The 21,627-nt window shown below is 42.6% G+C and overlaps 1 protein-coding gene across 2 annotated transcripts in view; it reads left to right on the top strand.

The window, feature by feature from the left end:
* Positions 1-20,807, top strand: part of axl (AXL receptor tyrosine kinase) — a 100,538-nt gene extending 79,731 nt beyond the window's left edge. For both annotated transcript variants that reach the window (XM_062962109.1, XM_008113853.3), the window contains exons 14-20: positions 7,092-7,169; positions 9,964-10,056; positions 14,057-14,178; positions 15,083-15,192; positions 15,356-15,515; positions 15,955-16,091; positions 16,694-20,807. In XM_062962109.1, coding sequence (XP_062818179.1) covers positions 7,092-7,169; positions 9,964-10,056; positions 14,057-14,178; positions 15,083-15,192; positions 15,356-15,515; positions 15,955-16,091; positions 16,694-17,057 — 1,064 coding nt within the window. In that variant the 3' untranslated portion in view covers positions 17,058-20,807. The remainder of the gene's footprint in view (positions 1-7,091; positions 7,170-9,963; positions 10,057-14,056; positions 14,179-15,082; positions 15,193-15,355; positions 15,516-15,954; positions 16,092-16,693) is intronic.
* The last annotated feature ends 820 nt before the right edge of the window (positions 20,808-21,627 follow it).

Raw genomic sequence — 21,627 nt, 5'->3', positions numbered from 1 at the left:
CAGGAAGTCAGGCCCGAATGGCGCCCCTAGCAGCCAGCGCCCGAGGCGGCCGCGTCCGCGGCCGCCTAGTAACAACCGGCCCTGATAATGTATTTTAAAAACATAGACAAAGTTAAAAATTTGGCATGATACTAGATTTGCTTTCACCAGAAGTTGGCCACTTGGAGTGCCTCTGGTGTCACTGTGAGAAGGTCCTCCACTGTGCCTGTAACAGGGCTCAGGCCACATTGTGGTACGTGGTCTGTGGTTTGCTCTTCTCCACACCTGCATGTCATAGACTCCACTTTGTAGCCCCATTTCTTAAGATTGGCTCTGCATCTCATGGTGCCAGAGCGCAGTCTGTTCAGCACCTTCCAAGTCACCCAGTTTTCTGTGTACCCAGGAGTAAGTTTCTCATTCAGTATCAGCCACTGATTGAGGTTCTGGGGTTTAGCCTGCCACTTTTGGACTCTTGCTTGTGGAGGTGTACCTGCAAGTGTCTCTGTAGATCTTAGAAAGCTGTTTCTTGATTTAAGAGGTTGGCATGCTGGCTGATATCCGAACAGAGGGTGGGCTGGAGATGTCACTGCCTTGGTCCTTTCATTGTTGGCTGCTACTTCCCAATGGATATCAGGTGGTGCAATATTTCCTAAACAGTATAATTTCCTTAGCGGTGTAGGACGTAGACATCTTGTGATAGTGCAGCATATCTCATTAAGAGCCACATCCGTTGTTTTAACATAATGAGATGTATTCCACTCTGGGCATGTGTATTCAGCAGCAGAGTAGCAAAGCGTAAGGGCAGGTGTCTTTGCTGTGTCTGATTGTGATCCCCAGATTGTGCCAGTCAGCTTTCATATGATATTATTTCTAGCACCCACTTTTTGCCTGATATTCAAGCAGTGCTTCTTGTAAGTCAGAGCACAGTCCAGAGTACCTCCCGAGTACTTTGATATGCTGCAGTGTTCCAGTGGGATTTCTTCCCAGGTAATCTTCAGAGCTCGAGATGCTTGTCTGTTCTTAAAATGAAAAGCACACATCTGCATTTTAGATGGATTAGAAATCAGATGGTTTCCCCTGTAATAGGCAGTAAGAGCACCTAAAGCTTGGAAGAGCTTCTGTTCAATCATTTCAAAGCTCCCTGCTTGAGTGGTGATGGCACAATCGTCAGCGTAGATGAAATTCTCTGTCCCTTCTGGCAAATAAATAAAATAAATACAATTCAAGGGCTAGAGTGTAATGCCAGGTGACTGCCAATTTCCAACTCACCTGAGATGTACAGCATGTCTCAATAGGAGCCTCTGGTGGCCTAGGGGATAAAAGCCTTGTGACTTGAAGGTTGGGTTGCTGACCTGAAGGCTGCTAGGTTGGAATCCCACCCGGGGAGAGCGCGGATGAGCTCCCTCTATCAGTTCCAGCTCCATGCGAGGACATGAGAGAAGCCTCCCACAATGATGGTAAAACATCAAACATCCAGGCATCCCCTAGGCAACGTCCAGAAGCTACTCCGGTTGCTCCTGACACACACACACACAAAAAAACTGTCTCAATTTGGCAGGGACCATTCAGATTAAATCTCTGCTTTACTAGTTCTCAGCTGCATTTAAAATGTTGTAATTTTTCTCTCCTTCTCCCATTTTCCACCTTTGTCCTCAGCTTACGTCAATCATTACAAATTGGGTTCAAAGTGGCATTTGTGTCCAGTAAACATAGCAGAATCTTACTCTTCTCAGTCCTTTCAGGCAAAAGCAAATTACTGCAGCCCGTTCTGAACTTGTGTGTTCTTTCCTTTTCATAACTTCTGTCATTTTGACTAAACTCTGATATTGCTTATCCACATACTTCCAAGGATATCGGTGAGATCTGCAGTGCCCCCAAATGTGCCAAGAGTTCAGCTTTCCATCAAAGACCCCCAAAAGATTCTGACAAACCCCAGAATTCTTGGGGTGCTAACATTATTATTATTATTATTATTATTATTATTATTATTATTATTATTATTATATTTATATCCCACTTTATCTCTCCACTCAAAGTGGCGTAACATAAAAGCATTAGCATACCATTCAAAATATACAAATAGGAAAACATTAAAACAGAATGAAATATAAACAGTATTTAAAAATTCACAGTTACATTCAATTAAAATGGATTCAAAGTTAAAAAAAACCTTCAAGGTTTCACGTGGCTATTTTCCCTGAATGTTCTGCAACTCAACTGAAGTCAATATGAAATAAAAACAGCATGCAAAAAAAGGCAAAAAAGAACATTTGATTAGAAACACAGTGAAATTTTTCGTAAAAGCTAGGATCCAAACCAGAGAACCATCCTGGAACTGAAATTAATACTGCGGGAAAGAGGGACAAAAGCTAATTCTCAGAAAAGTAATAAAATAATATATCCGGTGCCTGTTTCTCTTGGTGGTCAAACAATTAGCTTACTTTCCTCAAGCATATCAAGGCAGCGTCCGGATGTGGTCCTTATTGGGCAACTGTATTGCTTCGTTCATGGGCTTTTATAAGAACCCAAATGGTGTTTTCCCCACTACTTTTAAGCAGGAAGAACGTCCATCAACGGGGGAAGGCAGGCTGCTGAACAGCTTAGGAGTGTTAGAAATAGCACTACACAGAGATTGGACACGTATTTTATTCAGGCTATAACTTCCTGAACTTGGTAGCTGAAAGATCCTGGGAGTTATAGTCCCAAAACTAGCTTTTTCAAGACTTCTGTCTGGAAGAACCCTGAATCTCAGAAATCAGTTTTCAAATGATGATGATGATGATGATGATGATGATGATGATGATGATTATTATTATTATTATTATTATTGATTACTATTATAGTAGAGTCTCACTTCTCCAACATAAATGGGCTGGCAGAATGTTGGATAAGTGAAAATGTTGGATAATAAGGAGGGATTAAGGAAAAGCCTATTAAATGTCAAATTGTGTTATGATTTTACAAATTAAGCACCAAAACATCATGTTTTACAACAAAATGACAGAAAACGCAGTTCAATACATGGTAACGTTATGTAGCCATTACTGTCTTTACGAATTTAGCACCAAAACATCGCAACGTATTGAAAACATTGACTACAAAAACAATGGCTACTAACACATTGACTACAAATAAAGATAGAATTGCAGGGTTGTTGTGTGTTTTCCGGGCTGTATGGCCATGTTCCAGAAGTATTCTCTCCTGACGTTTTGCCCACATCTATGGCAGGCATCCTCAGAGGTTGTGAGGTATTACATAAAAGATAGAATTGCATAAAATGAACTAACAAAAATAAGTAACAACACTGTTGGAAGTTAAATTCATAAAAAGTTTAGTCCTTGCTGTCTAGCTGTGGATCCGGGCGGGAGGCAGACTGCGTTGGATAATCCAGAACGTTAGATAAGCAAAAGTTGGATAAGCGAGACATACTGTATTATTATTTATACCCCACTTTTCTCTCCAACAAGGAGACTCAAAGCAGCTTACATTGAAAGCCTTGCAATACAGTTTGAAATTAGGAAATATATAAATATGAGAGAACACCTCTCTAAGAATATCGAGGTCCTCTAGCACAACTCTGTGGAAGGGAAGGACCTACAAATGTGAAGAGAAGTGTTCTCTCGAGGAATCTCTCGGTCCTAAAGTGCAACTCGATGATCAAACGTCGGGCTGAAGCTGCTGGAAGACTTGGAGATGCCTTGAGAAAGCATATTAATCAGAGCTGCGAACAATCAAATCAGCACAAGCGAAATCTGCAAATGTGGAAGGTCAAAATCTGGAGATCTCATTTTGCAACTGGCTATATATGCATACATATCCAGATGTTCCTTTGGTTTTGCCTTCTTTCCGTTTGGCACAGAGTTGGAAGACAGACGAGGCTATATAAAATGTCCCATGGGATGCTCTGGAAGCTGAAGAAAGAGGGAGAAAATAATCCCACATAGGGCATATGAATTGACATGTATATGCCTCGAATAGACAGTCAAACAGTTTGGAAAAGTTATCATTTGGACTACAGCAACCATATTTCTTGGTGGAAGCCTGGCAACACAAAACGTTTCTGGGCCCAGCTTGGGCAACTTGTCTCCTTATTTTGTTGTCTGTTCCCATCATCTCATACCACTAGCTACAATGGTTGAGGTTGATGGGAACTGCAATCCAGCAAAATCCAAGTGGTCCTATATTCTCTGTCTAGTCAGGGCTTCAATCCTTTTCTTTCTCTTTGGGGTGCATGTGTTCCTTGCATTTCTCTGCAACATTTTTGGGTCTGGGATGGTAAGGTGAATCATTGAGTAACTAGACTCCCAACCCAATCCCCCCCCCCCCCCCGCGCCTTTTACTTGGATCTCCCATCTGGGTTTGTCCTTTGAATGCCCTAGATTTCAGCCAGCCAAGGCAGCTGAACTGAGTCACACATGGAAAGTCTTAACCAGTCCCGAAATGTCAGCCGTTGGCTCTGCTCTTCAAGGGCTTGCGTCGCGTGCGGAAAGCCTTACAAGACTCATGTTTTTCTGCCCCGGGAGGGGAGCAGGGAAGATGGCTTTCCCACCTGTCTGCATTTCCTATCCATCCAGATGCCGTTGTTTTGACCGGGGTGAATGCCATGTGATCCTCCAGATGCGAATCTGTGGCTTCTTCCTTCATCTTGCTGCTTTTTAGGGCAGCAGAGAATTTTTCCTTCTCTTTCTGACTTGTTCCCTATAAAAATAAAAATAAAAGAAGAGCCACGCAGGGGAGTAAATTAATCTAGTATCCAGTTTCCAATGGTAGTTAGCCAAATGCGAAGCCTACAAATAGAGTGTGAAGGCCGTAGTTTAGAAGGCAAAACTCGGCATCTGAATTGTTGACAGTGTTTGTAAAAGTTCTTTTCTTTGTCTTCTTTTTCCAAGCCTATCCTGGTTGAAAGGGACTCTTGGCCTTGTGATCCAAATAAGTAACTATTTATTTATTTATTTATTTCGTGTCAAAAGCATTGCATAATAAATAAATTTAAAAGTGATGAACTAAAGGAAATTACAAGCAGCTAAATAGTTTTAAACCAAAAGCAGGCAACAGCGACCGCATTCCAACCCAAAAGCATTGCTTTTAAACTTTTTAAACATTTAACATTTTAAATAAGTAACTTGGATTTATGGATTTAATCTGAATTGTTTTTGATATTAATGATGTTTAATACTGCTTTAATATTTGTATATTTTAAATTGTATTGTAATGTAATTTTAATGTTAGCCACTTTGAGTCTCCTTATGGAGAGAAAAAGCAAGATATAATTAAACATAAAAACAACAACAACAACAACAACAACAACAATAATGCCTTCACCATTTGGAGCCATGGAGAAGAACAAGAGGGATCCTCTCACCTCTTCAGGAGTCTACCGTATACCATGTAGCTGTGCACAAGTCTACATAGGGACAACCAAATGCAGCAGCATTGCCCAAACAATAATAAAGGAACACGAAAGGCACTGCAGACTACTTCAACCAGAAAAGTCAGCCATAGCAGAGCACCTGATGAACCAACCTGGACACAGAATATTATCTGAGAACACAGAAATGCTGGACCACTCAAACAACCACCATGTCAGACTACACAGAAGCCACTGAAATCCACAAGCAGGTGGGCAATTTCAACAGAAAGCAGGAAAACATGTAAATGAACAAAATCTGGTTACCAGCATTAAAAAAAATTCTAAAATCAGGACAGTAAATAAAGAACAACACTCAGAAAACGGGAATTCCAGACAAGAAACAATCAGGGCCAGCAAAGAATTCCCCCAGGCAGGAAGCAGCCAGGCCTTGAAGCTGCAAGGCTATTCAGTTACAACATTCACACTTGCCTCAACAGGCAAGAGTTCTTTCTCCCACCCTGGACATTTCACAGATATATAAACTCCATTTGCCTGCTTTCTAACAGACCTTACAACCTCTGAGGATGCCTGCCATAGATGTGGGCAAAATGTCAGGAGAGAATGCTTCTGGGACATGGCCATAGATCTTGGAAAACTCCCAGCAACCCAGTGATTCCGCCATGAATTCTTCGACAACACAAAGTAAATTAACAACAACAACAACTTTTCAAAGTTCTGGGTACATTTACACTATAAAATTAATGCAATTGGACATCACCTTAATTGCCATGGCTCAATGCCATGGAATATTAGGATTGGTAGCTTTGTAGGTCTACTGTATTGCCTTCCCTATCAAATAGTGCTGGTGCCTCGCCAGACTCCAAATCCCAGGATCCCATAGCATTGAGCCATGGCAATTGAAGGAGTGTCAAACTGCATTAATTTTACTCATTAATATTCCATGAATTTGACCTCATCCTGTTTTCCATTGGGCATGTTGTGGCAAGGAATCCTGCATCTCAATTATGCGTTGTATGAATGATATACAAAACCAAAGAAGCAAACTTGTTCTGATCTGAAAATGGAGCAAAGGAACTAAAAACAGCTGTTTTGCCAATTATCCAGGAAAAACATTTTGCTTTGGCTGATGGGACTATTTTCTCCGGATTTCTCCATAGCTTGGATAGAAATGGTTTGGGCATTTTATAGGGATGTTTTTTCCCTTTTCTCGCAAGATCACCCCCAGAGTTTCTATTTCTTTAGCATCAGAGCTGTCCAATACATAGATGTGTGTTTGTATTTGCTGCAGAGGAGAGAGATGCATGGGAATGAGAGACCTTTTAGGGAGATTGTCAGAGTTCTTTATTTCCCATCAAATTCCTGGAATGTTTTGTTCAAACAACAGAAGCTTCCACAAACATTATGAGGAACAAAAATAGTTTACTATCGTGCCAGATTAATCATATGCTGCCTTTAAAAAAAGAAGTGATTCTTGCCAGACGTCTCTTGCTTCCTAGGAGTGTTTTCCTACCCATTCGAGGTGCATCTATATTGTAGAATTAATGCAGTTTGACACCACTTTGACGGCCATGGCTCACTGCTACGGAATCCTGGGAGTTGTAGTTTGAGAAGGTCTTTACAGTACAGTGCTCCCCCAAACTACAAATCCGTTGATTCCACTGCATTGAATAATGGCAAAGAAAGTGCAGCTGCCTTAAGATAAATATGGTATGATTATTTTTTTTCTTTTTTGACACTACAGGAGAATTTGGCTCAGTCATGGAAGGGCAACTTAGTCAAGATGGGGCCGTGCTTAAGGTTGCTGTGAAGACCATGAAAAGTAAGTGGGAGAAACAAATGCTCAATTTTCCCATCATTTAGGTAAAAGGTTTTCCCCTGATGTTAAGTCCAGTCGTGTCCAACTCTGGGGGTTGGTGTTCATTTCCATTTCTAAGCCGAAGAGCGGGCGTTGTCCGTAGACACCTCCAAGGTCATGTGGCCTGCATGATTGCATGGAGCACTGTTATCTTCCCGTCGGAGTGGTACCTACTGATCTACTCACATTTGCACGTTTTCAAACTGCTAGGTTGGCAGATGCTGGGGCTAACAGCGGGAGCTCACTCCGCTCCTCAAATTTGAACTGCTGGCCTTTTGGCCAGCAAGTTCAGCAGCTCAGCGGTTTATTTATTTATTTATTTAATTTACAGTATTTATATTCCACCCTTCTCACCCCGAAGGGACAGATCACAATGCACATATACATGGCAAACATTCAATGCCAGTAGACATACGACATATACAGACAGACACAGAGGCAATGTAACATTTTCCAGCTTCTGGCTTCATGAGGGTATGCTCGATTCCGGCCACAGGGGGAGCTGTTGCTTCACCGTCCACTTGTGACACCAAGTCCTTCATGGAGTACTTCCTCATTCTTTGTGCACGCTGCTGCTGGAAGTTTTTATTTATTTATTTATTTATTTATTTATTTATTTATAGCTTTTATATTCCACCCTTCTCACCCCGAAGGGGACTCAGGGTGGATCACATTACACATATAGGCAAACATTCAATGCCTTTTAACATAGAACAAAGACAAGACAAACACAGGCTCCGAGTGGGCCTCGAACTCATGACCTCCTGGTCAGAGTGATTCATTGCAGCTAGTTGCAGCTGGCTTGCTCTCCCGCCTGCGCCACAGACCGGGCCTTTATGGTGTCATAAATTAGCATAAAGTGGTACCTAAATTTTCTACTCGACGGATGCAACTGTCTTTTGAGCCGCTTAGGTCAACAGTGAGCTAGGCTATTAATAGTCGGGAGTTCAATCCGACCTGGGCTGGCTTTGAACTCATGACCTCTCAGTCAGTAGTGATTTATTGCAGCTGGCTACTAATCCGCTGTACCACCGGGGGCTCCTTTCCATCCTTCAGTTCTTTGCTAAAGCTTCTGAGCAGGCCTTTGTAGAGCCCGGTAAAGTTACATTTTTAATTACAGTGTTTGTGGAGCTCTAGGAGCTTAATTCCAAAATCTTAACCTTTCCAAGCTTTGGCTCAAGCTTCTTGGAAAATTCCCTCTCCCCTCCCCTTATTGGTTTGCAATTGTGGATAATTTCCATTATGCAAGTGTTTATGAGAGATACCACTCTGCATATGCTTAGAGGCTCCCTCCGTTTTCCTTCAGCTTCACATCTTCCAAGGCTGGAGCGAAAGAAGCAGATTCCAGAGATCCCTGGAAAATTAGAGCTGCTCCTTCGTCCAGTCTGTGGAAAGGTTGATCTCACTGTTCAGACCATGAAGCCAAATCTAGTATACAGAAACTTGTGTCACTATATGGAAAATAGGGCTTATCTACACTGTAGAATTAATGCAGCTTGACACTGTTTTAACTGTCATGCCTCAATGTTATGGAATCATAGGAGCTGTAGTTTTACAAGGTCTGGTCTTTAGCCTTCTCTGGTGCATCTCCAAACTATAAATGCCAGGATTTCATAGCATTGAGCTGTGGCAGTTAAAGTGGTGTCATTTTTAAAGGGTTTAAGCTGTACATTGTATTGTTTTTAGTGTTCACCACTTTGAGTCCCTTTTTAGAAAGCTAAAATGGGATGATGATGATGATGATGATAATAATAATAATAATAATATAGTCGACATAGTATTGTTTTTAGTGCTATTCACCACTTTGAGTCTCTATTTAGAAAGATAAAGTGGGATAATAATAATAACAACATCAACAACAACAATAATAATAATTATAATATAGTTGACATAGTATTGTTTTTAGTGTTATTCACCACTTTTGAGTCTCTTTTTAGAAAGATAAAGTGGGATAATAATAATATAATGATGATATAGTTGACATAGTATTGTTTTTAGTGTTATTCACCACTTTTGAGTCTCTTTTTAGAAAGATAAAGTGGGATAATAATAATGATGATGATGATGATGATGATGATGATGATGATATAGTTGACATAGTATTGTTTTTAGTGTTATTCACCACTTTTGAGTCTCTTTTTAGAAAGATAAAGTGGGATAATAATAATAATAATAATAATAATAATAATAATAATAATGATATAGTTGACATAGTATTGTTTTTAGTGTTATTCACCACTTTTGAGTCTCTTTTTAGAAAGATAAAGTGGGATGATGATGATGATGATGATGATGATGATATAGTCAAATTACATTAATTTTGTAGTGTACATGTACCCAAAGGTATGTTGACACTATTTTATTCTTTTGCTCAATGCTATGGAATCCTGGGATTTGTAGTTTGCTGAGGGACAGAAAGGGCAAATTACTATGCAATTTGGACAGAAAGGGCAAATGACTTTGTAAAACTACAACTTCCAGGACTCCATATGATTGAGTCATAGCAATTAGAGTGTGTAAAACTGTATTAATTTTACAATATAGATTTTTCTCTCGGTGTAAGACAGCTTCTTATCTTCCCTAGAAAAAGTCACTGTCAGGAGTGTCTTCACAGATGATGAAGGAGCACTCTGCACAGGCTCAGAGGGACTCTTGTTGCATGCTATCTTTCCACATTATCTGGATCCTCAGGCCATTTCTGAGCCCCAGGATCCACAAAACCCAACTCATGCTCCAAACCTGTCTCTTCTCCTTGCAGTCGCCATTTGCACCCGCAGCGAGATGGAGGATTTCCTCAGTGAAGCTGTTTGCATGAAGGACTTCGACCATCCAAATGTCATGAAGCTGATCGGTGAGAGGAATATATAAGTATATATGACTTTGACCCTTTATTGCATCACGTGGACACTTTAGTGGATGGATCACATCTATGTTGCTTCTCGCACTAGTCAGTTGTTCCGTATCTTTCTGAAAACAGTGTCTCCCAAATTCAGAAAGGGAGCAGGATAACATTGCACTGCCTCCTGCCATCACTACATTGGCACTTCAATGGCATTAGTTCCCAATTTTTGCCTTCTGGCATTTAGAATGCAAAATAACATTCACACACTTCAGTTTGCTTTGCCACTTGCTCCAAGACTGGCCCCTTTTAAGAAATCGTCATTGAGAAATTGCGCAATTGTACATTATGTAACAATGCTCTCATGGGACAGAACGCCAACTTCTCTCCTGATCCAGAAGATGAACACGCACAGTAAAAAAAATTTCTATGCTTTTCCTTGTGAATCCTGCCCAGTTTTACTTTTAAAACTTTTATATATTTACTTCTTAAACTCTCTCTGGCCATTGTTTATTGCACAATTGAGCTATTCCCTGGAGCATGAAGAATGAATGGTTTGGGTTGCTGTGAGTTTTCCGGGCTGTATGGCCATGTTCCAAAGCATTCTCTCCTGATGTTTCACCCACATCTATGGCAGGCATCCTCAGAGGTTGTGAGGTCTGTTAGAAACTAGACAAATGGGGGTTATATATCTGTGGAATAATGTCCAGGGTGGGAGAAAGAACTCTTGTCTGTTTGAGGCAAGTGTGAATGCAACAATTGGCCACCTTGATTAGTATTGAATGGCCTTACAGCTTCAAGCCTGGCTGCTTCCTACCTTAGAGGAATCCTTTGCTGGGAGGTGTTAGCTGGCCCTGACTGATTCATGTCTGGAAGTCCTCTGCTTTCTGAGTGTTGTTCTTTATTTACTGTCCTGATTTTAGAGTTTTTTAATAACAGTAGCCAGATTTTGTTCATTTTCATTGTTTCTTCCTTTCTGTTGAAATTGTCCACATACTTGTGGATTTCAGTGGCTTCTCTGTGAAGTCTGACATGATGGTTGTAAGAGTGGTCCAGCATTTTTGTGTTCTCAAATAATATGCTGTGTCCAGGTTGGTTCATCAGGTGTTCTGCAAGGCCATTCAGTGCTAATCAAGGTGGCCAAATGCAACATTTACACTTACCTCAAGCAGACAAGAGCTCTTTCTCCCAATCTGGACATTACACTGATATATAAACCCCACTTGCCTAGTTTCCAATAGACCTCACAACCTCTGAGGATGCCTGCCACGGATGTGGATGAAATGTCAGGAGATAATGCTTCTGGAACATGGCCATACAGCCTGGAAAACTCATAGCAACCTAGTGATTCCAGCCATGAAAGCCTTCGACAACACTATGAATGGTTTACTTGGGAACTCTTGGGAAGCTCAGTAATCTGGCATTTCTCTACTGGAAATCTCTGCTCAATCTGAAAGAGAAGTATAATAAAACCACATACATAGAATCATAGAATCATAGAATCATAGAATAGTAGAGTTGGAAGAGACCTCATGGGCCATCCAGTCCAACCCCCCGCTAAGAAGCAGGAAATCTCACTCAAAGCACCCCCGACAGATGGCCATCCAGCCTCTGCTTAAAAGCCTCCAAAGAAGGAGCCTCCACCACACTCCGGGGGAGAGAGTTCCACTGCCGAACAGCCCTCACAGTGAGGAAGTTCTTCCTAATGTTCAGGTGGAATCTCCTTTCCTGTAGTTTGAAGCCATTGTTCCGTGTCCTAATCTGCAGGGCAGCAGAAAACAAGCTTGCTCCCTCCTCCCTATGACTTCCCTTCACATATTTGTACATGGCTATCATGTCTCCTCTCAGCCTTCTCTTCTGCAGGCTAAACATGCCCAGCTCTTTAAGCCGCTCCTCATAGGGCTTGTTCTCTAGACCCTTAATCGTTTTAGTCGCCCTCCTCTGGACGCTTTCCAGCTTGTCAACATCTCCCTTCAACTGCGGTGCCCAAAATTGGACACAGTGTGATTCCAGGTGTGGTCTGACCAAGGCAGAATAGAGGGGAGCAGGACTTCCCTGGATCTAGACGCTATTCCCCTATTGATGCAGGCCAGAATCCCGTTGGCTTTTTTAGCAGCCGCATCACATTGTTGGCTCATGTTTAACTTGTTGTCCACGAGGACTCCAAGGTCTTTTTCGCACACACTGCTGTCTAGCCAGGTGTCCCCCATTCTTTATCTTTGATTTCCATTTTTTCTGCCAAAGTGAAGTATCTTGCATTTGTCCCTGTTGAACTTCATTTTGTTAGTTTCGGCCCATCTCTCTAGTCTGTCAAGATCGTTTTGAATTCTGCTTCTGTCTTCTGGAGCACACCATGCACACCATTCTCCCTATTTGACTTCAGAGTGGTTACCGAAACATATCTGGATGAGTAGTCATTCATGGGTTACAAGTGCCCTTCGCTTTTGAACAGTCCACTTTTGGGACGGTCCACACTGGGTGACACCAAGACTGTGCAAACAATATTGCCTACTTGCATTTGGGGCATATGAGTCAACCCAGTTCTGTCTACAGGGAAAGATGACTTTGTGAGTTGGAGCCTGGGAAAAAACCAGAAGAGAGAAAAGGGCCTTTGGACTTTTGGGGGCGTGGAGGAAGAAGGAGGAAAAGCAAAAAAGGTCCAGCTGTCCCTGGGGAAGAGGCCTCGGAGAGAGGGAAGAGAGGAGAGGAGACTTCTTGAGAAAACAGATGTTGGCAAGGATGCTGGGAGCTCTGGCCGGGTGGGCGGAAGCGCCGCTAATGCAAATCATCCTGCTTTCAGAGCTCGGAAGGACGGTCCCTCTCAGTCCCCGCTTCACACTCTTCTGGTTCGCATCAAGAAGGAAATAAAAATAGCATTCATCCAGAGAGAGTCACCAAAGGAATGCACTCTTGAGACTAGAAGGGTTCGAGAGAGGCAGTTCTCATAGAGAGACGCCCTGGATGCATCTACACTGCAGAATTAATGCAGTTTGACACTACTTCACTTGCCATGGGTCCATGCTGTGGAACACTGGGATTTGTGGCTTGTTGAGGCATCAGTACTCTTTAGCAGCGAATGCTCAAGATTATGTAAAACTACAAATCCCACGATCTCATAGCATTGAGCCATGTATCTTAGAATCATAGCGTTGGAAGGTACCCCAAGGGCCATCCAGTCCAATCCTCCTGCCATTCAGGAAAAGCAACCCCAACAGATGGCCATCCAGCCTGTGTTTAAAAGCCTCCAAAGAAGGAGCCTCCACTACACTCCGAGGCAGAGAGTTCCACTGCTGAATAGCTCTTACATTCAGAAAGCTCTTCCTAATGTTCAGAATTAATGCAGTTTTGACACTACTTTAACTGCCATAGCTTCATGCTATGGAATGCTGTGATTTGTGGTTTGGTGAGGCATCAAGCAATCTTTAGCAGCGAATGCTCAAGATTATGTAAAACTACAAATCCCATGATCCCATAGCATTGAGCCATGAATCATAGAATCATAGCATTGGAAGAGACCCCAAGGGCCATCCCATCCAACCCCCTGCCATTTAGAAAAGCAACCCCAACAGATGGCCATCCAGCCTGTGTTTAAAAGCTTCCAAAGAAGGAGCCTCCACTACACTCTGAGGCAGAGAGTTCCACTGCTGAACAGCTCTTACAGTCAGGAAGCTCTTCCTAATGTTCAGGTGGAATCTCTTTTTTTTAAATCCATTGCTCCAAGTCCTAGTCTCCGTGTCAGTTAAAGTGGTGTCAAACCGCATTTATTCTACAGTGTAGATGCACCCCATATGAGATGAGAGTGCCTTCTGCTTACCATCCTTCCTTCTTAGAAGGATCAGAGCATAGAGAAGATTTCTTATTATCAGTAACATTTTGCTGCAGCAAACTTGAAGGGCAGGGAAATTGATTTTCTTTCTTTCTTTCTTTCTTTCTTTCTTTCTCTTTCTTTCTTTCTTTCTTTCTTTCTTTCTTTCTTTCTTTCTTTCTTTCTTTCTTTCTTTCTTTCTTTCAGGAGTCTGCTTACAGAACACAGAGAGTGAAGGCTATCCCTCTCCAGTTGTTATCTTGCCCTTCATGAAGCACGGCGACCTCCACAGCTTCCTCCTATATTCCCGTCTTGGAGACAGTCCGGTGGTAGGTTGTAACTGCGTGAGATGTCTCTTGCCAGGTTCAGAGGGTGGTCAGGGGGGGAAATGTTGGTAATGAAGAAGATCATTAGTTTGCTTTTGCCTGAGTCTACAGGGAACTGAAATATAGTATTCTGCTCTGGTCTTCTGTGAGATTTCTGGGCTGTATGGCCATGTTCCAGAAGCATTCTCTCCTTACGTTTCATCCACATCTATGGCAGGCATCCTCAGAGGTTGTGAGGGCTGTTGGAAAGCAAGTGGGGTTTATATATCTCTGGAATGCCCAGAGTGGGATAAAGAACTCTTGTTTGTTGGAGGCAAGTATGAATGTTGCAATTGGCCACCTTGATTAGCCTTGAATAGTCTTGCAGCTTCAAATCCTAGAATCATAGAATCATAGAATAGTAGAGTTGGAAGAGACCTCATGGGCCATCCAGTCCAACCCCCCGCTAAGAAGCAGGAAATCGCATTCAAAGCACCCCCGACAGATGGCCATCCAGCCTCTGCTTAAAAGCCTCCAAAGAAGGAGCCTCCACCACAGTCCGGGGCAGAGAGTTCCACTGTCGAACTGCCCTTCTCACAGTGAGGAAGTTCTTCCTGATGTTCAGGTGGAGTCTCCTTTCCTGTAGTTTGAAGGCTTTCCTGGCTGCTTCCTGCCTAGGGGAATCCTCTGAGGATGCCTGCCATATATGTGGGCGAAACTTCAGGAGATAATGCTTCTGGAACATGGCCATACAGCCCAGAAAACTCATAGCAACCCAATAATTCCGGCTATGAAAGCCTTCAACAGCAGAATATTCTACTTCTTCCTATCCTCCCTATTAACTGAGTGCAAATTACTTTTTGGAGAAGAGTTTGCAGTGCAGTTCCTACCTGTATTTAATCGTGTTTTTGTTCTCTTCATCTTGCAGTACCTACCAACACAAACGCTGGTCAAGTTCATGACCGACATTGCTAGCGGGATGGAGTATCTCAGTAGCAAGAACTTCATCCATCGTGACCTTGCAGCCCGTAACTGCATGTGAGTGAATGGCATTGAAAATGGGCACAAGTGGGGATTTAAAGAACAACTGAGATGGAGATTGCATGAGCAACTTGTGACAGCCTTGGGTTCACTCTAGCCAAAGTCTTCCATGCATGCGCATCTCACATTATAGTGATGTATAATTTCTGTTTTGTGCCAGGCTGAACGAGAGCATGACCGCTTGCGTGGCTGATTTTGGCCTCTCCAAGAAGATCTACAATGGGGATTATTACCGGCAAGGCCGCATCTCCAAGATGCCCGTCAAGTGGATCGCCATTGAGAGTTTAGCGGATCGCGTCTATACCATCAAGAGCGATGTGGTGAGCCAACCAAGATGAGATGCCTGGCTTGGATACCCCATAGCTAGCTTTCCTCCAGAGCAGTCAGGACAGTTCTGAGCATTTTAATCCTAAACAAATAATGCTTGCTTGATGTCCTTCTCTCTAAGCTTCAAGTAAACCTAGCCTGTAGAACTGATTGTTAGAAGTGATGGGAGTTGCAGTCCAACAGAATCTGGAGGGATATGTTACTTCCATCACGAAAAGGGTTAGAAGTACCTCAAGAGGCTTCTTCTCTTGAGGTTTTTAAACAGAGGTGAGATAGTCATCCGTTGAGAGTGTTTTGATTGTGTATTCCTAAAGGCAGAATGGGGTTGGACTGCATAGCCTTTGGGGTCGGTTCTGGCTCTAGAGTTCTATGATTATTATTCATTTTTTTGCTTCTCTCACTTTTTCTTTTTATCTAATTCCTACTCCACAGTGGTCATTTGGTGTTACTATGTGGGAGATTGCAACCCGAGGCCAAACGCCGTACCCAGGTGTGGAAAACAGTGAAATTTATGATTACCTGCGCCAAGGCAACCGCCTTAAGCAGCCCATCGACTGCCTAGATGGCTTGTAAGCATCACCTTAATGTTCTTAATCAATAGTCCATAGCCTTTAGGTATAGTTGTACTCACAGAAGTCCATTAAGTCATACTTCTCTACTGAAGTCCAAACAGCAACATGCATCCACCTCCACTGAAGTGTTAAGCAGAGAGGCATCCACTTCCACTGAGTGGATAGCAGATACTGAATACAAAATGGAGTTCTGAGTCTGAATATGCTCAGTACAGTCACATGTCTATAACCCCTCCCACACTAAAGAGGTACAATTAAACTGGCAAATCAACATACACATAGAATATAGGTTAGCAAATATATACATTAACAAATAAATAGTGAAAGGCTTGGGAGGTTGCTATTTCCAACACACACACACACACACACACACACATATGGCTGGAGTTACATTTTAAAAATGTAACTGTTCCGACTTACATTCAAATTCAACTCAAACCTCTAGAACCAATCTTGTTCGTAACTTGGTGACTGCCTGCATAAGTACCACCTGAAGATGACCCCTGGAAACTTAAAGCCATGCCCTGAGATCTGGCAATCTTATAGTAGCTCTCCTTTGCTACTATAGCTAAGTGCTCTCCATCTTTGTGCCTTCACAGATATGAGCTGATGCTGAGCTGCTGGGCCCTCAACCCGCGGGACCGCCCCAGCTTTGAGATCCTCCACAACGAGCTGGAGAAGATCCTCAAGTCCCTCCCACCTGCCAAGGACCCCGAGGAGATCCTCTACGTCAACATGGATGACGGGGTGGCCCCCGAGGAGTCCGAGCTAGGAGCTGTTGGCGGCTCAGGCTCCGATGAGGCACCGATGAAGGACAGCCAGTCGCTGAAGCCCACAGTGACGGCAGCTGAGGTTCACCCGCCCCAAGGCATGGGGCGCTACGTGGTGTGCCCCACTCCCCATGAAAACAGCCGACTCCTGACAGAGTCCCCCAGCTGTGCTGCCACAGAGGAAGGAGCCTGAGACGGAGATGGGCGGAGGGAGGTTTGGATTCAGTTGTTGGGGAGGAAGGAAGATACGAACAACAACAGCTTTCTGTGAGGTTTGCCGAGGGGAAGGGATGCACAGAATAGCCCACAACTGAGCCACACACCCCTTATCCACAAACAAACCACTGCTTCCATTCTGCCGACCTTTCTTTTCCTCCTTCCAGGCTTATCCCTTCTTTTTAAGGGAGGGGCTCGGAAAGGATCGGACCCCTGAATGTGTCCCGTAGCTAGACCTACCGACTCACCAATTGCTATATTGGCATTCCTCTCCCTTATCTCCACTAACCTAAGGAAGAAACCCAAGTCTCAACTCCACAGTATAGTGGGGAAAGTCATTATCTTTTGTAAAGGGAGATGGCAAAATGGGGAAGACCACACGGAGCAATCCAAGCAAACCCACATCACTCGTTTCCTGTTCAAAATAAAGTTTCACAGAATCACATAACTATTGAGTTGGAGGAGATCCAAACCCCATTCTGCCAGGCAGGAAGACCGGTCAAAGCCCTCCCAAGAGATAGCCATACAGATTCTGCTTTAAAACCTCCAGAGGAAGAAATCCCTTATTCCTCCCCACTCCTCTAAATAGGGCAGGTCCAAACTGTACTGTGTCCCACCAGCTCAGAGCTACATGGACTGCATTGCAGTCAGATAGTTGCAGTCCTGCTTCTTCATTTTTAATGTCATGCCAATGCACAAGATGGAGTGGGGACACTTTTCCTGTCATAGAGATATAGGAGCAAGGCTTGTTCAAATGGCAGTGGTTGGGTGCGGACACAATTGTCCATATAGCTAAATGAAAGCCGTGTCTGCCTCCACCTTCCCCGATTACCCCGTCCTTGTTTTCACTATGAGCTGTTTCACTGCCAAGTCTCCCAGGTTGGTCTCTTTTCCTTGAGATGCCTCCAGACCAGGCATCTCAAGTAAGATAGGTATAAATCTGTTGACCACCTTCAGATCTCTCCCAATCTGTTGCCTTCTTCCAGCCTTTGCAGAAAAGGCCTTTCTGCACAATGTATTTTTAGCACAATGAATGCACATTTGTTACTGATTTGTTCTGTACTGTCTGCACATCATTCCATGCTGTCTGCCACAGCGTTGTATAAAAATACTCACATAAACACCGTCACAAGTTAGAGTGTGCCCAATAGGTATAAAAAGAATACAGTAGAGTCTCGCTTATCCAACATAAATGGGCTGGCAGAACATTAGATAAGCAAAAATGTTGGATAATGAGGAGGGATTAAGGAAAAGCCTATTAAACATCAAATTATGATTCTACAAATTAAGCACCAAAACATCATGTTTCCCAACAAATCAACAGAAAAAGCAGTTCAATACATGGTATTGTTATGTAGTAATTACAGTATTTACAAATTTAGCACCAAAACATTGCAATGTATTGAAAACATTGACTACCAAAACATTGACTACTAACAGGCAGATAATACAGAACGCTGGATGAGTGAAGGTTGGATAAGCGAGACTCTACTGTATTAAAATATTAACAAAATAATCAAGTGTTGAGAAGCCCAAATGAGAAGTTTCGTAAGTCCAATTCAGGGCTTAGTCTGCACAAAAAGCATAGAAATCTTGCATAGAGTGTAACATGCTGTTTCTGCACCCGTTTCTTGTGCGGGAATGTTTCATTTTCTGTGCAAAAAGCCATATGCATTATCATTGTAGAATAAACCCTGAACTGTAGCGCCATCTACACTGCCATATAATGAAGTTTAACTGCATTAAACTGTATTACATGGCAGTTTGGACTCATATAATGCAGTTCAAGGGCAGTCCTGTGTATAGTCTTCAGAACTGTGACACTTTTGACAACTTTCTCACAGCAAAAGATAAACAGTGAATGGATTCATCCTTGCTAATGAGAATGAGATTTATGAACCATTACATCCCTACTGTCCAATCAGCAATAATGTAAAGGATGGTAAGATATTTATTTACTATGTTTTGCTCATAGGTACTGCCCTAGTGTTCCCTGCATAGATCTTGTTACAATACACAGTAGTCCCCCTTTATCCGTAGTTTTGCTTTCCATGGTTTCAGTTAACTACAGCCAACCGTGATCTGAAAATATTATGTAGAAAATTCCAGAAAGAAGCAGTTTGTAAGTCTGATGTTGCATTTGATTCTGTGTAGCGTCATAAAACATGCCATTCTGCTTGGAATGGAAACCCTTGTTTGTCTAACACGGTGGTTTCCAACCTTTGGTTCTCCAAGTGTTTTGGACTTCAACTCCCAGAAAACTCAGTTATCTTACCAGCTGTTAGGAATTGTGTGCTGATCCCAACTAAAGGTTGGGAGCGACTGGTCTAACGTATCCATGTTGTATACATCCATAAGTCACTTAGATTATAGGTATGTATTTATAAGGGAAAAAACATTGTATGCATAGCGGTTGGTACTTTCTACAATTCCAGGCATCCACTGGGGATCTTGGAATGTATCCGCTGCAGATAAAGGGGGGTTATGGCAGGAATGGGAGTCACACAGTCCAGTAGCTTTTTAAAATTTTTCCATTTGTGACCCCTTTTTGCCCAAGAGATGTTTATGTGACTCTGAGTATATAGCAATTTGAAAGGCTTGCTAAACAAGGCAGGCTGATTTTGTTATGAAGTCCAGCTGAAGCATTTGCTGCATGCCATTGCTAATGGAAATGCCCAAAACAGCCACTAGGTGGCAAGCTCCTCAAAAATGCCTAAAACAGCCACTAGGTGGCAAGCTTCCCATTGACTTAAAGGATTCCAAATAGAGTTGTGACCCAGAGTTTGAGATTTGTTTTGCTCTAGATCAGTGGTTCTCAACCTGTGGATCCCCAGATGTTTTGTCCTTCAACTCCCAGAAATTCTAACAGCTGGTAAACTGGCTGGGATTTCTGGGAGTTGTAAGCCAAAACACCTGGGGACCCACAGGTTGAGAACCATTGCTCTAGATGATATATTTCCCAGCAATCCTGATCAGTGTAGAGGAGTGGCCATCTGTTTTCCACCCAACATCAAAACTAGTGTGCAGAAGAATTCATAAATGGGGTTGTATTTCAGGTCTCAGAGCTGGAGAAGATAATGCTATAGGGTTGTAATGGATAGGGAAAGCTTCATCACACAATTCCTCCCCTGCTTGTGAGCTGTGCAATGGACCTGCCTCAAGGGTACCTGCCTTCCCATCTAATTCAGGGCTTTAACTTGTGCCAAGCTGTCCATGACTCTTGCCGTGATGTCACTTTCATTATATGGTACGAAGAAACATTAAAAACAAATGAACACTTTTGAAATCAGTGCATCGTCTTAGAAACATAGACCTTCCAAACCGTATTTTCAGCCGTTAGGTTTCAGGTCTCCAGTCATGTTTTCCATTCCATTGGGTGAAATACATCTTCCTCCTTCTTTGGATGAAATAACACATAAAGATTTCCCCGTCAAGTGCTACTTCTGTTCAAATCAAGTTCTTTTCTTTGCTACGTTGATGTGTCTGCAGAACAATCAGCATCTTTCATTTTCCTTTTTTTAAAAAATGAAATGTTTTTATATATAAATATATGTATGTATATACTTTTTAAAAAATCAAAATTCTGTATATGAAATGTTTTCCCACTCCCTTCATTTTTGTACAAACACATTTCCCTCTCTCAGGGCAAGATCTGTTTTGAGAGAAAGAGAGAGAGCTCTGTGATATATTTTGCTTATAAATAAAAAAATCATATTTTAAAAATGGACCTGATCAGAAATGTACCATTTATTTAGACCGGGCTGTGGTGCAGGCTGGATAGCAAGCCAGCTGCAACAAATCACTCTGACCAAGAGGTCATGAGTTCAAGGCCAGCCCGTGCCTGCGTCTTGTCTCTGTCTCTGTTCTATGTTATGGCATTGAATGTTTGCCTTTATGTGTGCAATGTGATCCGCCCTGAGTCCCCTTTCGGGGTGAGAAGGGCGGAATATAAATACTGTAAATAAATAAATAAATATTTATTTGTGTATTTATTTATTTATTATGTACAGCATTTATATTCCACCCTTCTCACCCCGAAGGGGTTGGAGCTCCTGTTGGCACAGTGGGATCGGCAGGACTGATGACTTGAAGGTTGAGTTGCTGACCTGAAGTTGCCGGTTTGAATCCAACCCGGGGAGAGTGCAGATGAGCTCCCTCTGTCAGCTCCAGCTCCATGCAGAAGCCTCCCACAAAGATGGTAAAACCATAAAAAAACATCCTGGCGTCCCCTGAGCAACGTCTAACTTCCTGTTTCTGTGATAATTGGATTTTGAGAGATATGGCTTTATTATGGAAACACAACAGGCAGAAGCAGGCCTGTAGCCAGGATTTTGATTCGGGGGGCGGGGGGGGGGGGCTGAGTCTGAGTGAGAGAGGATCTACTCTAGCAAATCTTTTGTATCGTTATACCAATATCCCCATGCATATGGGATATATTGAGCATTGTGATCAGATCATAATATGAATAAACATAACAGTTTAAATAATACCAGTAAGGCCTTCTCGTGGACCACCCCGAGAATTTGGGGGGGGGGGCTGAAGCACCT

Source organism: Anolis carolinensis, unplaced genomic scaffold (assembly GCF_035594765.1).
Source record: "Anolis carolinensis isolate JA03-04 unplaced genomic scaffold, rAnoCar3.1.pri scaffold_10, whole genome shotgun sequence".
NCBI classification, from domain to species: Eukaryota; Metazoa; Chordata; class Lepidosauria; order Squamata; family Dactyloidae; genus Anolis; species Anolis carolinensis.
The sequence above is the reverse complement of the archived record's forward strand: the minus strand, read 5'-3'. Positions and strand labels throughout refer to the sequence as shown.